The sequence below is a fragment of the Medicago sativa genome, chromosome 2 (genome assembly GCF_051527215.1).
Source record: "Medicago sativa cultivar Bolivia chromosome 2, Bolivia_mono, whole genome shotgun sequence".
NCBI lineage: Eukaryota > Viridiplantae > Streptophyta > Magnoliopsida > Fabales > Fabaceae > Medicago > Medicago sativa.
In genome coordinates this window covers 9,442,764-9,466,764 of record NC_140750.1, presented here as the reverse complement: position 1 = coordinate 9,466,764, position 24,001 = coordinate 9,442,764, and the positions used below count along the sequence as shown (strand labels likewise).

General features: G+C 39.7%; 1 protein-coding gene and 1 pseudogene across 1 annotated transcript; one reads left to right on the top strand and one right to left on the bottom strand.

Annotated features, from left to right (window-relative positions):
- The window catches only part of LOC146944319 (uncharacterized), a 59,725-nt pseudogene extending 50,477 nt beyond the window's left edge, over nucleotides 1-9,248 (top strand).
- A 7,435-nt stretch (nucleotides 9,249-16,683) lies between these two features.
- LOC146944318 (uncharacterized) lies at nucleotides 16,684-21,230 on the bottom strand. Its single transcript, XM_085747935.1, has 2 exons — nucleotides 19,531-21,230; nucleotides 16,684-16,762 (listed from the first exon to the last, which is right to left on the bottom strand). Exons 1-2 carry the CDS (start codon nucleotides 21,228-21,230, stop codon nucleotides 16,684-16,686), a joined length of 1,779 nt encoding a protein of 592 aa, XP_085604061.1.
- Between the last annotated feature and the right edge of the window lie 2,771 nt (nucleotides 21,231-24,001).

The following is a 24,001-nucleotide window of genomic DNA, read 5'->3' as shown; positions in this document are numbered from 1 at the left end:
ATCCATTTTAAAATTCGTATCTGAGTCATTCACAGTCATTTTAGCCCCAGGGGCATTTTGGTCTTTTCACACGAAATTTCGGCAGAGAGGTACTTTAAAGTACCTCATTTAGGCCATTGGTTCATTTTAGTCCGTTTTGTCAAATTTTAGTCGTTTCGCTTTACGTTATTTTCCAATTACCAATTTTAATTCATTTTATTTTTATTTTTGGTCCTAAATTCCTAAAAATTGTATTTTAGTCCTTTTGTCCAAGTCATCAGGTCTGTACACGTGTCAGTTTCTCATTTGTCCATCTGTCCAAAAGTTTGTTACAAGGTCCAGCGCCACATGGCAGTTTGTTATTGGCCCAGGCAGTTACACAGTCAGCTATAAAAGCTGACTCAATGGTCAAAGGATCCATTCAACACAATCCAACTCAGCACTAACAACTTTTCTCCTCTCTCTCTCCTTCATTTCGGATCAAACGCCACAAAATCACAGAAAAACCTCAAGAACGTTCAAGAACAAGATGAATATTCATCTTCATCCTCAATTCTAATCACCTATTGCCAGTTCCAGAATCATCATCAATTACACAAGGCAAGCACAAATCACCAGAAAACGAAGCAAGAACAACGCTAATTCGAAGATTCACAGCAAATTCGAGCAGCTCTCAGGTGATCTTCTTCGAAGATCTTCATCACTGAGCTGGTTGGTTCCTCTCCTCGCAATCCAAGCCAGAGGCGATCACGAGAAGAAAATCAGAGAAGAGAAGAAGGAAAAATGAAGAATCAGTGAGTGTGAAGAGAAACGGTCCAGGAAGAATCAAATTCAACGAAGATTCGAAGCAATTTCATCAGAATCGAATCAGTTTCGTCCAAACCGAATCAACATTCACAGCAAAACCGGTTCAAATCCCCAATCTACGCCTAATCCAAAACCCTAGGGTTTCGAATTGGACACGAAATCAAGAAGCAACAGCAAAAAGATCTGGAACTTGCAAGGATTGGAACGGTTAGGGTTGAACAATTTCCAAGGAATCAAGAAGACGTAGACGGAAGAACGAGAAGGACGAACGAACAACAACAACGATTGTTCGAGCATCTCCAAACAGATCGAAAAGGAGGTAAATCGTCTTATCCTTGTTCATCTTTTCTTCGTTTCTTCCTCAAAAACCGTAAGCATAAATACATGGATTCATGACTAGTCCTCTTTCCTCCTTCGAAATCAAGCTTGGATCCATAAAGAACATGAAAAAAGATTCACAAAAACTGAAAAAAGATTTGAAAACCATGGGGATACCAAGTTTGACGGAGAAGACGAGAGCTTCTCTCTCTTCTCTGCATGTTAGAGAGAGAAGGAGAGGTATGTTATGAGACTCTGGACCGGTTTTTGACCTATATAGGGAGGTGAACCGGACCGGTTCACGTGAACCAGTCTGGTTCACCTTTGATTTGATTCTAAATGCCTGGCCGTTAGATCTGAACTAAGGTGACGTGTATGGCTTAGATGTGTTCCTGTTGTGTACCTGATTTGTTTTACCATGCGCCTTGTAATATGGACCGTTAGATGTAGGGTTTGCTAGATCTGGATCAATCCAATGGCCCCTGAGGCATCTGGATGATCCAGATCCAGTGCTAGTATTGGGCCTGGGTCTCTTTCTACTGAACTTCGCTTTCTTGCTAATTTGTTGCTATTTTACACACTGTTTCCACTTTTTACACCTCCTGCATGATAAAAATTTCTTCAATAAATTCCAAATAAATTTCCACATCTTTTTTGATAATTTTCTTGATGCTTCATAACCTTTTTGCATAATAAATCTTGATAAAAAAAATATATATATAGCTTTTTCCTTGTTTTTTGTTAAAACTAGCAATTTTCTTGTAATTTTTAGCTTAAAAGCCTTTAAAAAATTCCAAAAAAATTCATATAGATTTCTTGATATTTTTGTAGTATTTTGTGATAATTTTCACATGTTAAAATTGGTTAAAAAATAAGGTGCTAATTTTCTTGGTATTTTTGTTATATTTTGTGCTAAAAATGAATGAAAATTTACTTGATTTTAATCCAAATTGCTTGATGAATGTTGGTGACCTATACTACTTGAGTTCATAGGATTTTAGCTACTGTTTGTGTTTAATTTTGTTGCATAATTGTGAATTTTGGTAGGTTACTTAGCTTACAAGTCATTAGGTAGTTAAATAATGTAAATATGCTCCAAATTTGTTTTAAAAATGTCAAGTAAATCATGTAGCCTTAATTCCCATTCCAAAACTTGTTTCTAAACCTTTAAAATGCAATTGGAATGTGAGAATTATGGGTCACTTGGTTCTTGCATTTTATGAACAAATTTTAGCCATGTTTGCACTTATTTTCTATCTTTTATATTCTAGTATTTCTCTTATTTCACCTCTTTGATATTGCCTTACGCTACTAACCTTTTCATTTCATGTTTCATATTCATCATAAGCATCTCTATTTCATCCCATTCTCATCTCCATTTTTCTTGCAATGTGATTTGTACCAAAGTTAGAATGTAAACACTTAGGAGTTCTTGTAATATTTTACTTTCATGCTTTTAATTTCTTGGCAAAGAGGCCATAGAATGTATCTAGGGTATGTTGTAAAGGACAATGGACTCTAATGATGTACACCGACACAAGCACCGACACATGCACACACACCACTTTAGATATATAGTTAGAATATGCATGTTTAGATGTATGTTTAGGATTGTATGTTTAGATGAATGTTTAGGCTTTATACTTAGAAAAAATCAATTTTCCAAACAAATATGAACAACATCACTCAAATCATTTTCAAAATAAACCTTGGGATCAAAATCCCATTGTATTTTCTTTTCCATTTTCTTAATCAAATTTCAATGAAAATAATCAAACTTTGACTTCTTTTGCAATTCGCTAATCCAACCTCACTATTTCCTAATCCCATGCCCTTGAGGCCTCTTTCTATTCTTCAAAATTCCATTTTCAAACTTAAAATCAACCAACGAAAACAAAAACATTTTTTGAGAGAGAACTACGGTGGATTTGATCCCTTAATCGGGTACGTAGGCAAGGAACAAAATTCCTTCAATTCAACTAAAATAAAAATCCAAAAACATTCTTCTCCCTCCAATTCTTCACTTAGCAAATTTTAGGTGTAAATAACATTTTCAAATAGCATTTAAAAATAAAGCGCGCGCGTAGAAATTAAAGACGGTTCCTATAGGTTACTATAGTCGTTATGGGTGCCTAACACCCGTAGCGAAAACAACTCCCGGACCTCGATTCTCAAGGGTTTTGCTTACTTTTTCCCTTCCCAAGAAAAAAATAAGATATCACCGGTTTAAAAGGTTCAAACTCAATCAATGTTTGACACCCGAAAACCAAGATAAAACAGCTGGCGACTTCACTGGGGAGATTCGAGAGTTACGCCTAGTTTTTATTTCCACATTTGCGCTTGTATTTTTTACTTGCTTCTTGTACTTGCTTTCTCATGTGAATAAATGTTTAATTTCTTGCAAACGTGTGGGGTGAGAATATCAAAAGTCCTGCACCCGGGCTGAGTGAACTTAGGATTTAGGAGGGATATAATCGACAATTCATTCCGGGGGTTGCCTCGTGTTTTGGATTATGCGATCAATCCCACATAGCTGAGGCATTTTGGAGGTAATGTTGTCGGCGCGAGTTGTCGCGTTTAGGCACTTTGCTTCTAATTGTTCTATGACGCTATGAACCGTAGATAACCAAACCCATCCATGGCCATTTTCTAGGATGTAGTGCGGAGGCTAAACCGGGTGTTGTCTCGAGTTTTGGTCGTCACGCGATACTACACTCAAGTTAGACCTTCCACGTATAATCATGGAGCGAGGGTTGTCTCGTGACACCATGAGATACGTCGGAGAGGTTGCAACTTGGGAACCTTTTTAGAACCCGGTCACTATTATCCTAAAACCCTAGTTTCACCGGACGCCGTGTCCACCCATGACTCCTCGACTTTGGAACTTCAAACCCACCATGTTTTCTCCGAACTTGAACATAATCATGCATTCATGCATACATGCATACATGCATAAACTTTTTGTCATGCATTGTTATCGAAGGGCTTAGACAAGCTGAAATTGTAAACATTGTAGGGATGAAGATGACTAAATCCTACAAGTTCAAGGAAGTGGATTTGGCTAGTTTGAGGGATTTGGCACTCAAGATTGAGGATCCGACTGGTTTCCGACGCCGTTACGGGGCTTTACTTCCTATTCTCCATACTAATGTGGATGAGAAGCTTGTGCACACTCTAGTGCAATTCTATGATCCGGGGTATCGGTGCTTCACTTTTCCAGACTTTCAGTTGGTGCCTACTCTAGAGGCTTATTCTTCCTTGATGGGTTTATCTATTGCTAAGGGGATACCTTTCTCAGGACCTGAAAATCCTCCTCCTCCATTGGTTATTGCTAAAGATCTCTATCTCAAGACCACCGATGTCTCCAAGAATCTTGTCACTAAGGCACACATCCGAGGGTTCACTTCAGAGTATCTTCTTGGGAAAGCCAACCTCAATACCACTTGTCAGGACACTCTCGAGGCTATCCTTGCACTTCTCATCTATGGGCTTATTCTCTTTCCGAATCTTGACGGCTTCGTGGACATGAATGCTATTATGATCTTCCACTCCAAGAATCCGGTTCCTACTTTGCTAGCTGACACATACCATGCTATCCACGATCGTTCCGCCAAAGGTCGTGGATACATTCTTTGTTGTGTGCCTCTCCTCTATAGGTGGTTTATTTCGCACCTTCCGCAGTCTTTCCACGACAATCCGAGGAATTGGTCTATTTCACAGAGGATTATGGCTCTCACTCCTAATGAAGTGGTTTGGCTCACTCCCGCTTCTTGGGTTAAGGAAATTATCTTTGGTGGTGGAAAGTTTCTTAATGTACCTCTTCTTGGTACCCGGGGTGGAATCAACTACAACCCGGAGCTTGCTTTGCGACAATTTGGTTTCCCGATGAAAGATAAACCCATCAATCTTGCTACAGCTCCTTACTTCTTTCACTACTCCAATGCTCCCACAGGCATAAGAGAGGATTTCATGGAAGCTTGGACTAAGCTTCGGAAGAAAGAGGTGAAGCATATGGGTGTGAGGTCCGGTATCGCTCATGAGGCCTATACACAGTGGGTGATAAACCGAGCTGAGGAGGCTGGTACGCCTTACCCCTCTATGAGATATGTGTCTGCAACTGTTCCTACCATGCCTTTGCCTCTACTCCCACCTACCCAGGAGATGTATCAGGAGCACCTAGCTATGGAGAGCCGGGAGAAGCATCAGTGGAGAGCTAGATACTATGAGGCTGAGAACTTGATCATGACTTTGGATGGAAAGGGTGAGCAGCAGACTCATGAGGTCTTAACACTGAAGAAAGAGTTAGCTAAGGCTAAGAGAGAGATCGAGGAGAAAGATAGGCTGCTTATGAGGGACTCCAAGAGAGCTAGGGGTGCCCGTGACTTCTACGCACGATACTGCGACTATGAGTCCGACTCTGAGGACGACGCTTCCACTTCCTATGCTTGAGGATTTCCATTTCCTGTTGTTATTTCCATGTTGGATTTGTCTTGTAAAACTATATGTTAGTTGTTTGATTCCCGTTTATGTTAATTGTTGTTTAGTAATGTTTACGAGTTCATAATTTGTCTAAAACCCTTCGATAACCTAAAAAGAGTCTTTTTTTGCATATACATCAGCACATTTCATGCATCATATGCATTCATTGACCACAAAAAAAAAAACTTCTCTCGTGCTCATTGCCTCCTGGTTTTGTCCGCCGCAGTCTGAAAAGTGGCTCGTGTTCGCAAAGTCTACCAACCAGATAGAATTCATCAGACAAGATTTCACAAGAGAAGGATAATGGCTAACTTTGAAGAAGAAAATGCTCAGCTCCGTGCCGAATTGGCTGCTATGAAAGAAGACTTGGCTAAGGCTCATGACGCTATGTCCGCTATGATGGTTGCGCAGGAACAACCAGCCACTTCTGTTCCAGTTACTGCTGAGGTGATTCCCTCTATCCCACTGTCTACTGTGGCTACTGATGTTCGTTTTGTTATGCCCAACGGCCGTCCTTATGGCCTCTCAGCTTACTATTCTCCTAATACTGCTGCTGGTGTCTCTGGTTTTGCTGGTCAAGGACAGATTCCTGCGTCTACTGCTATGCCTCAAGTAACTACTGTTGTTACCGATCCTATTATACACATTGTGCGACAGGTAATTGATGTTGATACTCCGCGTGGACAAGATCCCGCAATGGAAGCTATGAGGAAACAGTTGAGGGAGTTGGCTGGAGAACTCCGTGAGGTCAAGGCTAGCCGGGGAAACAATGGTGCTCCTACTAAAGCTCGCGATCTATGCTTGGTATCCCGATTTGAGGTTCCTAAGAAATTCAAAGAGCCAGAATTCGACAAGTACAATGGGACTTCTTGCCCCCATAACCATGTTATCCGGTATGTCCGAAAGATGGCTAACTATGCTGACAATGATGCACTGATAATCCACTGCTTTCAGAGTAGCTTGACAGATGATGCAGCAGATTGGTACACTAGTCTGAGCAAAGATAACATTCATACCTTTGAGGAACTCGCTGCTGCTTTTGAAGGTCAATATGAGTTCAATACCCGTCTGAAGCCAAACAGGGACTCTCTTAAAGCCCTATCTCAGAAATCAGATGAGACCTTCCGCGAATACGCACAGAGGTGGAGAGGGGCAGCTGCCCGTGTTTCTCCTCGACTTGATGAGGAAGAGTTAACGCAGACATTCCTGAAGACTCTAAAGAAGGAATATAAGGAGAGAATGATAGTCTCTGCCCCAAACAACTTCTCTGATATGGTTACAATGGGAACGCGTCTAGAGGAGGCCGTCCGAGATGGTATTATTGTCCTAGAAAAAGGTGAATCTTCAAACAGTGCACCAAAGAAGTACGGTAACGGACACCACAAGAGAAAAGAATCTGACGTAGGGATGGTGTCTGGTAACCCATCTGCAGCTGCTACACAATTACCCCTGCCTTATCACTACATGCAATACTCTCAACATCCTTTCTTCCCACCATTCTATCAGCAATATCCTCTACCACCGGGTCAACCACCAATGCCCGTCAATGCTATCCCCCAGCAAGTACAACAACAGCCTCCTGCTCAACAGCAACGGCAGCAACAACAGGGTCCCCGACCCAAACCTTCTTTTCCAACAATACCAATGCTTTATGGTGAGCTGCTCCCAACTCTACTTGCTAAGGGACACTGCGTCACTAGACCAGGCAGGCCTCCGCCTAATCCATTGCCTCCCAGGTTCCGTCAGGACCTAACATGTGAATTCCATCAGGGTGCTCAAGGCCATGATGTCGAAGGTTGCTTTGCTCTGAAATATATTGTGAAAGATCTGATAGAAAAGGGACGGTTGACTTTTGAGAACAGTGTTCCTCATGTCCTTGACAATCCGCTTCCGAACCATGCTGCTGTCAATATGATTGAGGCTTTTGAAAGGATTCCCGTTCCTCAAGAGGATCCCATGTTGGATGTCCGCAATGTCGTTACTCCCTTGGTACCTCTACATATCAAGCTCTGCCAGGCTTATCTGTTCAAACATGATCATGATTCTTGTTCAGAATGTCTGCAGAATCCTATGGGCTGTTGTGTTGTGCAAAATGATATCCAGAGCCTGATGGATGACAAGTACTTGATTGCCAGTGATGTATGTGTGATTGTGCCAGTGTTCCATGACTCTCCTGTTGAAAGTGTATCTCAGGCAAAGAATGTTGAGCCTTTGGTGATCAGGCTACCTGGCCCGGTATCTTATACCTCTACCAAAGCAATTCCTTACAAGTACAGTGCAACCATGGTTGAGAATGGAGTAGAAGTGCCTCTCGTATCCCCAGCTACAGTTGATAATGTTGCTAGTGAAGTTACAACTCTGAGAAGTGGAAAAGTCCGTCCACCCTTATTTCAAAAGAAGGTGGTGACACCCATTGCTACGGTAACTCCACCAGTTGTCCCTCCTGTTGACAAGAACACCGGCCCAGCAGGCCAATCTATTGAAGAGTCCAATCTGGACGAAATCCTGAGACTTATCAAGAAAAGTGACTATAAGATTGTTGACCAGCTGCTACAGACTCCTTCAAAGATATCCATCCTGTCTCTGCTCATGAGCTCTGAGGCTCATAGGAAAGTGTTAATGAAGATACTCGAGCAAGCTTATGTTGACCACGAGGTCTCTGTGGATCAGTTTGATGGGATAGTGAGTAATATTACTGCCTGCAACAACTTGGGGTTCGGTGACGATGAGCTCCCCGAAGCAGGGAAACGCCACAACTTGGCTCTACATATTTCTGTACATTGTGGATCTGACCTGATATCCAACATATTGGTAGACACTGGATCATCTCTGAATGTAATGCCTGAGTCCACACTAAGGCAATTAAGTCGTCATGGGATCTCCCTGAGGGGTAGCAGCTATCTGGTTAAGGCTTTCGATGGATCCCGCAAAGATGTTCTCGGGGAAGTGGACTTGCCAATTACCATTGGTCCTGAGACGTTTCAGATTACTTTCCAAGTTATGGACATCAATGCTTCCTACAGTTGTCTCCTCGGAAGACCATGGATCCATGACGCTGGAGCAGTAACTTCCACTTTGCATCAGAAGCTCAAGTTCATAAGGAATGGTAAGATTGTCACTGTGCATGGTGAAGAAGCATATCTAGTTAGCCAGGTATCATCGTTCTCTTGTGTTGAAGCAGGGTCCGCTGAAGGGACGTCGTTTCAAGGCTTGACCGTGGAGGGTGCAGAACCCCGAAGGGCTGGTACTGCTATGGCTTCACTGAAGGACGCCCAGAAGGCTGTTCAAGCAGGGCAAGCTGCTGGCTGGGGCAAAGTGATTCAGATTCTGGAAAACAAGCGAAAAGAGGGCCTTGGATTCTCCCCGACATCTGCTGTTTCAAAGGGAACTTTCTACAGTGCTGGGTTCATCAATGCTATTACCGAAGATGCTGCTGAAAGAAGCCATGTGCCTACATTTGTTGTACCAGGAGGCACTGTGAGAAATTGGGAAGCCATTGATGTTCCTTTAGTCATGCATGCTTCCATGTAATGTGTTTTGTTGCTCATGTTTCTTGTTTTCAAAATAACAATCCTTTCGCTCTGCCCAAGGCGAAAGTGATATCTTTGTAAGGGCGTGTTTGTTTCGGCATTGCCGTTAATCAATAAAAGTTGTCGTTTTTCTCACGACTCTTTGTTTTTTTTTTTAGTGCTTTTTTTCTTGGAAATAATGGTAATGCCAGAAAAAACCAAAACATCTGTATTTTTCTTATTAATTTCAAAAATCTGCATGAAAAACTTTTTTCTAAAAATCATCCCAATCATATTATGCAGATTGAACCATAATAAACCCGTTGAACACAGTGACCCTATGGTTCCTCCAAATTTTGAATTCCCTGTATATGAAGCTGAAGATGAGGATGATAATGATGAAGAGATACCGTATGAGATCACTCGACTGCTTGAGCAAGAAAGAAGAGCCATTCAGCCTCACCAGGAAAAGATTGAACTCATCAACCTGGGTACTGAAGAGAATAAGCGAGAGATCAAGATTGGTGCTGCACTTGAGCCAGAGGTGAAAAAGAAAATCATTCAGCTTCTCCATGATTATCCAGATGTCTTTGCATGGTCCTATGAAGACATGCCGGGTCTAGATCCCAAGATTGTGGAACATCGGATACCGACAAGGCCTGAATGTCCTCCTGTCAAACAGAAATTGAGAAGGTCTCGTCCAGACATGGCTCTTAAGATCAAAGCTGAGGTGCAAAAGCAAATTGATGCGGGTTTCCTCATGACAGCTGAATACCCTGAGTGGATTGCCAACATCGTACCAGTACCAAAGAAAGATGGGAAAGTTCGAATGTGCGTGGATTACAGAGATTTGAATAAAGCTAGTCCAAAAGATAACTTCCCATTGCCTCATATTGACGTGCTTGTTGACAGTACTACTCAATCTAAAGTGTTCTCTTTCATGGATGGTTTCTCTGGTTATAATCAAATACGAATGTCTCCTGAAGATAGAGAAAAGACGTCCTTCATTACTCCGTGGGGAACATTCTGTTATAAAGTGATGCCATTCGGCTTGATAAATGCTGGTGCTACCTATCAAAGGGGTATGACCACTCTGTTTCATGATATGATTCACAAAGAGATTGAAGTTTATGTTGATGATATGATTGTGAAATCAAGTGATGAAGAGCAGCATGTTGTGTATTTGAAAAAGATGTTTGAAAGACTGAGAAAGTACAAGCTGCGGTTGAATCCTAACAAGTGCACGTTTGGTGTAAGATCTGGAAAATTGCTAGGCTTCATTGTCAGCCAAAGAGGAATTGAAGTTGATCCTGACAAAGTCCGAGCCATCAGAGAGATGCCGGCCCCTCAAACTGAGAAGCAAGTCAGAGGTTTCCTCGGACGCCTGAACTATATTTCAAGATTCATATCTCACATGACTACTACTTGTGGTCCCATTTTCAAATTGCTCAGAAAGAATCAGCCTGTTGTATGGAATGATGAATGTCAGGAAGCTTTCGATAGCATCAAAGAATACCTGTTGGAACCACCTATCCTTGTCCCGCCAGTGGAAGGGAGGCCTTTGATTATGTATCTGTCAGTGTTAGACGATTCAGTGGGCTGTGTTCTCGGTCAACAAGATGAGACTGGTAAGAAAGAGCATGCTATCTACTATCTGAGCAAGAAGTTCACCGACTGCGAGACTCGGTATACGATGCTTGAAAAGACTTGTTGTGCTTTAGCCTGGGCTGCCAAACGCCTGCGTCATTATATGGTGAATCATACAACTTGGTTGATATCCCGAATGGATCCAATCAAGTACATCTTTGAAAAGCCTGCTGTTACTGGAAAGATTGCACGTTGGCAAATGTTGTTGTCTGAATATGATATTGTGTACAAAGCTCAGAAAGCAATCAAAGGAAGCGTCCTTGCTGAGCATCTTGCTTGTCAACCTCTTGATGATTACCAGCCAATTAAGTTTGATTTCCCTGATGAAGAGATTATGTATCTGAAAGCAAAAGACTGTGAAGAACCACTGATCAATGAAGGGCCGGACCCCAACAGCAAATGGGGATTGGTGTTTGATGGTGCTGTTAATGTTTATGGTAAAGGAATTGGGGCCATCATTGTAACTCCGCAGGGGCACCACATTCCTTTCACCGCTCGAATAACCTTTGACTGCATAAACAACATAGCTGAATACGAAGCATGCATCTTGGGCATCGAAGAAGCCCTTGATTTGAGAATTAAGCACCTTGACATCTATGGAGATTCTGCACTTGTTATTAATCAGATAAAGGGTGAATGGGAGACTCATCATGAGAAGCTGATCCCGTACCGTGATTATGCAAGACGTCTGTTGACGTACTTTACAAAGGTTGAGCTGCATCATATCCCTCGGGATGAAAAGCAGATGGCTGACGCTCTTGCTACTCTGTCTTCCATGTTTCGGGTGAACCATTGGAATGATGTGCCCGTAATCAAAGTGCAGCGTCTCGATAGACCCGCTCATGTGTTTACCATTGAAAATAGGCCAGATCAAGCTGATGAAGATGTGAATGATAAAAAGCCTTGGTATTACAACATCAAACAATTCTTGCAGAATCGTGAATATCCACCTGGTGCTTCCAACAGGGATAAAAAGACTTTGAGACGATGGGCTAGTAGATTCTTTCTGGACGGAGAAATCCTATACAAGAGGAACTATGACATGGTCTTGTTGAGATGTGTTGATAAACAAGAAGCTGAGAAGTTGATGCATGATGTACATGATGGTACCTTTGGGACCCATGCTTCGGGTCACACCATGTCAAGAAAGCTGTTAAGAGCCGGCTATTACTGGATAACAATGGAACGTGACTGCAACAAACATGCCAAAAGATGCCACAAATGTCAAGTTTATGCTGACAAGATTCATGTGCCTCCACATGCTCTCAATGTTATCTCTTCCCCATGGCCTTTCTCTATGTGGGGTATTGACATGATCGGAAGGATTGAACCGAAGGCTTCCAATGGACATCGTTTCATTCTAGTGGCAATTGATTACTTCACCAAGTGGGTTGAAGCTGCTTCCTACGCCAATGTGACCAAGCAAGTGGTTGTCAAGTTTATCAAGAATAACATCATCTGTCGATATGGTGTTCCCAACAAGATCATCACTGACAATGGTTCCAATCTGAACAATAACATGGTGCAAGCTCTATGTGAAGAATTCAAAATTGAACATCACAACTCTTCTCCTTATAGACCTCAGATGAATGGTGCAGTTGAGGCCGCTAACAAGAACATCAAGAAGATTGTTCAGAAGATGGTCACTACTTACAAAGACTGGCATGAAATGCTACCTTTTGCCTTGCATGGTTACCGTACTACGGTGCGCAGTTCAACCGGGGCAACCCCTTTCTCTTTGGTATATGGTATGGAAGCAGTTCTCCCTCTGGAAGTGGAGATTCCATCTCTTCGAGTAATCATGGAAGCAAAATTAACTGAGGCTGAATGGTGTCAAAGTCGGTACGATCAATTGAATCTGATTGAAGAGAAACGTATGGATGCCATGACTCATGGACAGTTGTATCAAGTGCGAATGAAGAATGCTTTTGACAAGAAAGTCCGACCTCGAGAATTCAAGGAAGGCGAACTTGTATTGAAAAGAAGGATAAGTCAGCAACCCGACCCAAGGGGCAAGTGGACACCTAACTACGAAGGTCCTTATGTTGTCAAGAAGGCTTTCTCTGGTGGTGCTTTGATTCTTACACACATGGATGGTGTTGAACTCCCAAATCCTGTCAATGCCGATATAGTCAAGAAATACTTTGTCTAGAAAGAAAAGAACAGCGTGGTAGGTCGAAAACCCGAAAGGGCGGCCTAGGCAAAAATGTGCTTCCCGGTGGATCGAAAACCCGAAAGGGCGATCCAGGCAAAAGTTAGGGACAAAAAAATGAATATGAAAAAGCTCGCTGAGATTGTACGCAACTCAGGCAAAAATGAGCGCCTCGATGAGCCGAAAACCCGAAAGGGCGGTTCATGCAAAAATGAGGTTGACAACAAAAGACAAGTAACTATATCTGGCAAATCACCATCACCCCTTGGGGCATCTGCAACTGTCAATGATCTTCTTCATCAGAGGCTTCTGTACTTGTGGATTCAAAATTTCTATGAAATGTAGCGGTCGTCGTGTTCAATGTATCACCAACCAATAAAATTACCATTTTCCAAGCTTTGTAAATCTGTGAAGTCATGCCTTTGGCTGACCCTCACTCTTCTACATCAATTTGAGCCTTTCTATTGTTTGAAACTCTATTTTTCTTTCTACTTTCAATGCTTTATACACAAAACATTTTCTTTCTATTTTGATAATGTCAATATCTGAAACAAACGTTTTTGAAAAATTGAAAAATCTTTTTCTGTCTATTTTGAAAGCAAACCTGAGCAATATGGTACGTTTCAATGAGACATGCATGAATAAATGAGTGTCAATGTCTATTTCAATACATGTTACAAACAGGTTACTCCCCAGGATGATCTGTGGTCAATGGCAAGAATGAAAAAACAGAATGAAAATGAAAAATGAAAAGAATACAAATAAAGAGCTCGCTAAGTTGAAAACCCGAAAGGGCGGCTTAGGCAAAAATGAGCACCCCGCTGATTGACAACCTATGAAGGCAATTCAGGCAAAAATGGGGCAATGCAAAGAATCTATTCCCCGGTGAATCGAAAACCCGAAAGGGCGGTTCAGGCAAAAGTGGGGTTTGAAAATGAGAAATGAAAGAATGAAATATTGAAAAAGCATTGACCACAGATGCGAACATCCAATGTTTACCCAGCACTGACACGCCTAGCAACGGCGACCTGTATCCAAGGACTTTCCAAGGGTCCCTCCTCTACAAGTTTTATTGCCCTCAGCCATGGTTTTGATACGTCTCCCAACGACGGTCTCTCCAAAAGAGGTTTTTCCCCTGTGAATATGTTGCAGCACGAGCCACTACGTGCCCAATCTTCCAATGTTTCGTCTGCCTTTGTGAAACTTCTCTGTCAAACTGCCAATCAATCATGCATTTCAAGCATTCATACATGCATAATCATGCATTTTATGTGCTCATACATCCAATAATCTCGCTATACCATACATACATGTTGCATATCCAACTTTCAACTGCCAAAATCAATGCAAGTTTCCACTCTCCAACTTCAATTCCAATCATGTCGACTGTCAAATTCGAAGCAATTTCCAATGTCAATCCTAACCTCAATTTCAATGTCAAACTGTCAGATTCAACTCAATGTCAATTGTCAAATTCGATGCAATCTCAACCTTCCAATCTCAATGTCAATTTCAACTGTCAAATTCGAAGCAATTTCCAGTCTCCAAATTCCAAGTCCAATTTCCAATCTCCAATTCCAATTCCAGTTCCAATGTCAATATCCAATGACAATGCCAAATTTCCAATCTCCAATTCCAATGACAATATCCAATGTCAAATGTCAATGTCAAATATCCAATGTCAAATGTCAATGTCAAGTATCCAATGTCAAATGTCAATGTCAAATGTCAATGTCAAATATCCAATGTCAAATGTCAAATGTCAATGTCAATGTCAATGTCAAATGTCAATGTCAAATATCCAATGCCAATGTCAATGTCAATGTCAATGTCAATTTCAATTGCCAAGCCAATGTCAATGTCAATGTCAATGTCAATGTCGATGTCAATTTTCAACTCAAATCAATGTCAATTTACTCTTGGGCCAACAAAAATGGTCATGTCTACTTTCAAATCAAGTCAATGACAATTTACCCTCAATTGGTATCTTGTTAAACCAGACTTTCAATTTGTATCTTGTTACTGGTCAAGTGCCAGGTTCAATTCAAAAGAAGAACCACTTGTACCTGCTTATATACCTATGCTTCCGGACAAACGGCAAGTTCGATAGAACAGTTTGTACCCAGCTTATGTTCTATTATCGGTCAAACGGCAAGTTCGATAGAACAGTTTGTACCCAGCTTATGCTTTGTTATCAGTCAGACGGCAAGTTCAATCTGAAGAACAGTTTGTACCCAGCTTATGCTTTGTTATCGGTCAAACGACAAGTTCGATCTAAGAGAACAGTCTGCACTCTCCCACATGATGTGGTGATAATCCAACAAGCAAGTTCGGTCCAAAGAAACAGCTTGTATCAACCCTTTTGTCTATGTCTCCAGCCAAACAGCCAGTTCAATCCAAAAGAACAGTTTGTGTCTGCCTATCTGTTTGTATCTTCAACCAAGTGTCAAGTTCGATCCAAAGAACAGCTTGTATCTGCCTATATGTTTATGCTTCCGATCAAGTGTCAAGTTCGATCCAAAGAATAGCTTGTATCTGCCTATATGTCTATGTTTCCGGTCAAGTGCCAAGTTCGATCCCAAGAGCAGCTTGTACCTGTCTATTTGTTGCCCGTTCTTTCTACCTTGATGTCTATAAATCCCTTGGTGGTGTGACACAGCCCGTAGATTCCGGTTCGATTGTCTTGCATTCATAAATGAAATGTTGCATGGCATTCATGTTGTTTGAAAATCTGAAAGTGTATTTTTATGTCCAAAAGCAGTGCAAATGTTAATATTTAAGTATCTTCGTCCCGTCAACTCTAAGACTTCGTCTCTTGACTCTCCGGACAAAGAAACTTAAATAGGGGCAGCTGTTATACCCTAATTTTGGACCTAAAAATACTAGTCAATTTTTCTTTTCTTGCATTATAAGTCATTTGAACTATCTTTGATCAATTGCATCTTTCTCTGCATTTTATTTCAATGTTATTTGCAAAATTTACATGCAAGGGTATTTTAGTCATTTCCTGTGTCAAATTTCTCTCAGTCTTTCAAAATTTTGTTTGAGTCCTTTCAAGTGGTGTGAATATGTCTCTGTTTCATTCTATGTCAAAATCCATTCCAAAATTTGCATTTGAAGTCATTTTGAGTCAGTTTTGCCCCTAGGGGCATCTTGGTCATTTCAAGTGTCAAGTTACTGTTTAAATCCTAAAAATTGCCTCTGAGTCTTTTAATTTTGCTTGTATGAGTCTTTGATTCAATTCCTTGTTAAAAATCCATTTTAAAATTCGTATCTGAGTCATTCACAGTCATTTTAGCCCCAGGGGCATTTTGGTCTTTTCACACGAAATTTCGGCAGAGAGGTACTTTAAAGTACCTCATTTAGGCCATTGGTTCATTTTAGTCCGTTTTGTCAAATTTTAGTCGTTTCGCTTTACGTTATTTTCCAATTACCAATTTTAATTCATTTTATTTTTATTTTTGGTCCTAAATTCCTAAAAATTGTATTTTAGTCCTTTTGTCCAAGTCATCAGGTCTGTACACGTGTCAGTTTCTCATTTGTCCATCTGTCCAAAAGTTTGTTACAAGGTCCAGCGCCACATGGCAGTTTGTTATTGGCCCAGGCAGTTACACAGTCAGCTATAAAAGCTGACTCAATGGTCAAAGGATCCATTCAACACAATCCAACTCAGCACTAACAACTTTTCTCTTCTCTCTCTCCTTCATTTCGGATCAAACGCCACAAAATCACAGAAAAACCTCAAGAACGTTCAAGAACAAGATGAATATTCATCTTCATCCTCAATTCTAATCACCTATTGCCAGTTCCAGAATCATCATCAATTACACAAGGCAAGCACAAATCACCAGAAAACGAAGCAAGAACAACGCTAATTCGAAGATTCACAGCAAATTCGAGCAGCTCTCAGGTGATCTTCTTCGAAGATCTTCATCACTGAGCTGGTTGGTTCCTCTCCTCGCAATCCAAGCCAGAGGCGATCACGAGAAGAAAATCAGAGAAGAGAAGAAGGAAAAATGAAGAATCAGTGAGTGTGAAGAGAAACGGTCCAGGAAGAATCAAATTCAACGAAGATTCGAAGCAATTTCATCAGAATCGAATCAGTTTCGTCCAAACCGAATCAACATTCACAGCAAAACCGGTTCAAATCCCCAATCTACGCCTAATCCAAAACCCTAGGGTTTCGAATTGGACACGAAATCAAGAAGCAACAGCAAAAAGATCTGGAACTTGCAAGGATTGGAACGGTTAGGGTTGAACAATTTCCAAGGAATCAAGAAGACGTAGACGGAAGAACGAGAAGGACGAACGAACAACAACAACGATTGTTCGAGCATCTCCAAACAGATCGAAAAGGAGGTAAATCGTCTTATCCTTGTTCATCTTTTCTTCGTTTCTTCCTCAAAAACCGTAAGCATAAATACATGGATTCATGACTAGTCCTCTTTCCTCCTTCGAAATCAAGCTTGGATCCATAAAGAACATGAAAAAAGATTCACAAAAACTGAAAAAAGATTTGAAAACCATGGGGATACCAAGTTTGACGGAGAAGACGAGAGCTTCTCTCTCTTCTCTGCATGTTAGAGAGAGAAGGAGAGGTATGTTATGAGACTCTGGACCGGTTTGTGACCTATATAGGGAGGTGAACCGGACCGGTTCACGTGAACCAGTCTGGTTCACCTTTGATTTGATTCTAAATGCCTGGCCGTTAGATCTGAACTAAGGTGACGTGTATGGCTTAGATGTGTTCCTGTTGTGTACCTGATTTGTTTTACCATGCGCCTTGTAATATGGACCGTTAGATGTAGGGTTTGCTAGATCTGGATCAATCCAATGGCCCCTGAGGCATCTGGATGATCCAGATCCAGTGCTAGTATTGGGCCTGGGTCTCTTTCTACTGAACTTCGCTTTCTTGCTAATTTGTTGCTATTTTACACACTGTTTCCACTTTTTACACCTCCTGCATGATAAAAATTTCTTCAATAAATTCCAAATAAATTTCCACATCTTTTTTGATAATTTTCTTGATGCTTCATAACCTTTTTGCATAATAAATCTTGATAAAAAAAATATATATATAGCTTTTTCCTTGTTTTTTGTTAAAACTAGCAATTTTCTTGTAATTTTTAGCTTAAAAGCCTTTAAAAAATTCCAAAAAAATTCATATAGATTTCTTGATATTTTTGTAGTATTTTGTGATAATTTTCACATGTTAAAATTGGTTAAAAAATAAGGTGCTAATTTTCTTGGTATTTTTGTTATATTTTGTGCTAAAAATGAATGAAAATTTACTTGATTTTAATCCAAATTGCTTGATGAATGTTGGTGACCTATACTACTTGAGTTCATAGGATTTTAGCTACTGTTTGTGTTTAATTTTGTTGCATAATTGTGAATTTTGGTAGGTTACTTAGCTTACAAGTCATTAGGTAGTTAAATAATGTAAATATGCTCCAAATTTGTTTTAAAAATGTCAAGTAAATCATGTAGCCTTAATTCCCATTCCAAAACTTGTTTCTAAACCTTTAAAATGCAATTGGAATGTGAGAATTATGGGTCACTTGGTTCTTGCATTTTATGAACAAATTTTAGCCATGTTTGCACTTATTTTCTATCTTTTATATTCTAGTATTTCTCTTATTTCACCTCTTTGATATTGCCTTACGCTACTAACCTTTTCATTTCATGTTTCATATTCATCATAAGCATCTCTATTTCATCCCATTCTCATCTCCATTTTTCTTGCAATGTGATTTGTACCAAAGTTAGAATGTAAACACTTAGGAGTTCTTGTAATATTTTACTTTCATGCTTTTAATTTCTTGGCAAAGAGGCCATAGAATGTATCTAGGGTATGTTGTAAAGGACAATGGACTCTAATGATGTACACCGACACAAGCACCGACACATGCACACACACCACTTTAGATATATAGTTAGAATATGCATGTTTAGATGTATGTTTAGGATTGTATGTTTAGATGAATGTTTAGGCTTTATACTTAGAAAAAATCAATTTTCCAAACAAATATGAACAACATCACTCAAATCATTTTCAAAATAAACCTTGGGATCAAAATCCCATTGTATTTTCTTTTCCATTTTCTTAATCAAATTTCAATGAAAATAATCAAACTTTGACTTCTTTTGCAATTCGCTAATCCAACCTCACTATTTCCTAATCCCATGCCCTTGAGGCCTCTTTCTATTCTTCAAAATTCCATTTTCAAACTTAAAATCAACCAACGAAAACAAAAACATTTTTTGAGAGAGAACTACGGTGGATTTGATCCCTTAATCGGGTACGTAGGCAAGGAACAAAATTCCTTCAATTCAACTAAAATAAAAATCCAAAAACATTCTTCTCCCTCCAATTCTTCACTTAGCAAATTTTAGGTGTAAATAACATTTTCAAATAGCATTTAAAAATAAAGCGCGCGCGTAGAAATTAAAGACGGTTCCTATAGGTTACTATAGTCGTTATGGGTGCCTAACACCTTCCCGTAGCGAAAACAACTCCCGGACCTCGATTCTCAAGGGTTTTGCTTACTTTTTCCCTTCCCAAGAAAAAATAAGATATCACCGGTTTAAAAGGTTCAAACTCAATCAATGTTTGACACCCGAAAACCAAGATAAAACACATGTGAAGCAGTAACATTCTGAACTGCAGCAGCAATGGTTGAATCATTTTTCTGAGGTTCTTCTCCAGGGTTTGTAGCAATCTTGGATGCTTCTTGAGTTGGCTCTTCTCCTTTCTCATGAGAGACAATTCCATCTTGGATCTCCCTTTGACCAGCAACTTCATCTTCCTTCAGAGATTCCTTAACATTCTGATCTTCTGCATGCTGTCTGAGAATGTTCTTTGCACATTCTGCAACTCCTTGGAAGAGACTAACAACTGGGGGTTCATCTTCCTTTGGAGGAGAATCAGCCATGTCATCATCAGAGGCTTCATTTTCTTCTTGCCTATGAATACTTGACAAGTTCCTGACTTTTTCAAGTTTTCTCTTCTTTGTTACCTTAACTTTCTGATCTGAGTGCCTTTTCACAGATCCAGTAGTTTCTGAGGTTGTAGGAGTTGGCATGTTTGAGGTGGTTATGTGAAGTTGAGCTAGAGTCTTTGAGGTGAATCTCATGAAGGTGTAGTCACCTTCTTCTCCTTCAAGATCAACTTTAGCAGCTCTAAGAATGGGGGTGATATGCATACCATAAGCAAGGGCAGCATTTGATTGTTTAGGATTCATACATGAGTCTATCATGTGTTGAAGAATGATATAGCAAAGATTCAACTTCTTCTTTGTGATTAGGTGATACATGATGCAGAGATCTGTGTCTGTGACTGCTTCAAAAGTACCACTCCTTGGAAGCAGGGTGTGCCTAATCATGTTGTGTAAAATCTTTGGGACATCTCTTAGATTGGTGGAGTTGAAAGGGTGGTCAGGTTTGGTGTACTCAACTATGAGTTTGTTACGACTGACTTTCATCTTATCAAACCAGGAAGGAAAGAAGAGTTCATTACCTTCATTAGGAATTCTCAAAGCTTTTGAGAGGAATTCCTTGGTAATCTTGATTTCTACTCCCTTGACAGTGGTGATGAGCATCTTTTCTTTCTTCTTATCCTTGATTCTCATTGAGCTATAGAATTCTCTTACTAAATCTTCAAAGGTGAGGTCTTGGAGGGACACAAAATGGGTCCATTCTTGAGAATCAGTGTATTCTCGTAGGTTCCAGTTTTTCTTCTTAAGATCAGCAAAGTCAAAATATTTTGATTTGCTTACTGGTCTTTGAGATTGTTTTGCTTCCTTCTCAGCCTTCATCAAGGATGCAATCAGTTTGACATCCTTTCCTTTTCCATGCTTGGGAGGGTCAGCTTCCTTCTCTTCTTCTTCTTCAGATGAAGTGGAATTCTTTTCTGAAGGTTCAGATGCTGGAGGAGTCTCAATCACTTGAGTCTTTCCTTTCTTCTTCTTAGACTCAGCTTTTGAAGCCTTCATGAACTCAGAGAGAGTTTCGTCACTATCATCCTTTTCTACGGAGTCTGTGAGATCTACGTGAGAAACCGTTTTGGTTTTGGAGGATGAGGATCCAGACATAATCCTTGAGGATTTTCTAGTTGCCTTAGGTTTAATAACCTTCTTCTTGGTCTTAAGTTTGGATGATTTGGTATTTTTGGAGGGTTCAGTGATTGGGATAATTTCGTCTGGAAGGATGGTGTGGACAGGGGTTTCGTTCAGAGGTGATGAGTTTGATTCAGCAGCGGTTTGAGATGGTGGTTGAGAACGAGCAACAGGGGTTGAGTCATCTTCAGACAATGGATATGTTGTTTTGGTTCGAGCCATTTGGGAACGAAGACAGAGACAAAAAATTTTAGGTTTTGAAGAGAGAGGGAAAGAAAGAAATGAGAAATTTTGAAGTGAGGAGTTAGTGAAAGGAGTAGTTAGATATATAGAAGTGAACGTGTGAGAGTGGAGAAGTGAAAGAAGTTTGATGATGGCAATTTTTATGGGGAAAGAGGAAAAGAAAACGGTACAGAGAGGAGAGAGAAAAAGTAGCCGTTAAAGGAGGGAAGTAGAAAAGGTGTAGTTGACCTTTTTACCATTGCCTAATGGTTAAAAACCAAATGAGGCTTCTTTTAGGTTAGCATTAAATGCTAGAGATATGGAAGGATCCTAAAAGAAGTAAATAATCATTTTATAAATGAATTATTTAATTTATCATGAATGTCAGTTCTGAACTTTTTTTTATCAGATGCGAACATTCTGAACTTGGTTGAACATTCTGAACTTTGCAAACATTCTGAACTTTGCAAACATTCTGAACTTTGTAAACATTCTGATTTTGGATCAGAGAGCATCAAGGGGGTTGGTCTATGGCCCTTAGTGTTTACAGTGATCAACCTTTGTTGGGATTTTTCATGATTAACAATTTTTCTTTAATAAAATTGAATCTATCCTCAACTAATGGTTTTGTAAAAATGTCAGCTAGTTGATTTTCAGTATCAACAAAGCTTAAAGCAATATCCTTTTTCTGAACATGGTCTCTAATGAAATGATGCTTAATTTCAATATGCTTAGACCTAGAATGTTGAATTGGATTTTTAGAAAGATTAATAGCACTTGTATTGTCACACATAATAGGAACATTTGTGTACCTTAGTGAATAATCTTCCAGCTGATTTCTGATCCACAAAACTTGAGAGCAACAACTTGCTGCAGAGACATACTCAGCTTCAGTTGTGGAGAGTGCAATGGTGTTTTGCTTTCTGCAAGACCATCCAATCAAAGCTTGTCCCAAGAATTGACAGGTTCCACTTGTACTCTTCCTCTCAACTTTGTCTCCAGCATAATCAGCATCACAATAGGCTACAAGATCAAAACTAGAACCTTTTCTATACCAAAGGCCAAGATCAGTAGTACCTACTAGATATCTAAAAATCCTTTTAACTGCAGTTAAATGAGATTCTTTTGCACATGTTTGAAATCTAGCACATAAGCCTACTGCAAACACTATGTCAGGTCTGCTAGCAGTCAAATATAATAATGAGCCTATCATGCCTCTATATTCTTTTTCAGAAACAGATTTTCCATTCTCATCTTTATCTAAACTTGATGATGGATGCATAGGGGTGACCATGATTTTTGCCTCATTCATTTTATATTTTTTAAGAATGTCTTTGACATACTTTTCTTGACTTATGAAAATTCCATTTGGATGTTGTTTGATTTGTAAACTAAGGAAAAAACCAAGTTCACCCATCATGCTCATCTCAAATTCACTTTGCATGAGATTGGAAAAGTCTTCACACATTTTTATTTTTGTGGCACCAAAAATGATATCATCAACATAAACTTGGACAATGAGTAAGTCTGAGTTATGAGTTTTTCTAAAAAGTGTGGTATCAATTTTTCCTCTTGAAAATCCATTTTCAATTAAGAATGTGCTAAGTCTATCATACCAAGCTCTAGGAGCTTGTTTAAGACCATAAAGTGCTTTGGTTAGCTTAAAAACATGATTTGGTTTTTCTTTATCTATGAAGCCAGGAGGTTGACTTACATAAACCTCTTCATTTAGAAAACCATTTAAAAATGCACTTTTCACATCCATTTGAAAAAGTTTAATGCTTTTATGAGCAGCATATGCAAGAAGTATTCTGATAGCTTCTAACCTTGCTACTGGTGCAAAGGTCTCATCATAGTCAATACCTTCTTGTTGATTGTAGCCTTGAGCAACTAACCTTGCCTTGTTTCTGACAACCTTACCATTTTCATCAAGCTTGTTTCTGAAAACCCATCTTGTTCCAATGATGGTTTTCTCTTGATTATTTGGGACCAGGTTCCAGACTTTGTTCCTTTCAAACTGAGAAAGTTCTTCCTTCATGGCCTCAATCCAAGAATCATCAATAATAGCTTCATTGATTGACTTGGGTTCCATTTGAGAAATCATTGCCATGTTGGTATCTTGGAAGGACAATCTGGTTCTTACACCATCAGTTGTGCTTCCAATGATTTGATCTACAAGATGATCTCCTACCATTCTCCAGCTTCTGGGTGGACTTTGGAGAGTCTGATCCTGAACATTCTGATCATCTTCTTTCTCTACTTGACTGTCAGTATTTTGACTGAGAACATTCTGAAGTTCTGGAACATTCTGAAGTTCTGGTACTTCTGTGTCTTCACTTTCTTTTGATTGAGAGTGCTCATCATATTCATCAAATATGACATGCATACTAATTTCAACTGTCTGGGTTTTTAGATTGTACACTCTATAACCTTTAGAAGTTGTAGAGTATCCTAAAAAGATAGCTTTATCTGATTTAGGATCAAACTTACCCAATTTTTCTTTATTGTTCAAAATGTAGCAATAGCAGCCAAATATGTGAAAGTAAGATATGCTAGGTTTAATGTTTTTCCAGAGTTCATATGGGGTTTTATTAAGAACTTTTCTTATTGAAACTCTATTCAAAATGTAGCAAGATGTGTTAATGGCTTCTGCCCAAAAATAATTTTCAACATTTGATTCATTTAACATTGTTCTAGCCATTTCTTGCAAAGTTCTATTTTTTCTTTCAACAACTCCATTTTGTTGTGGAGTTCTTGCACAAGAAAAATTG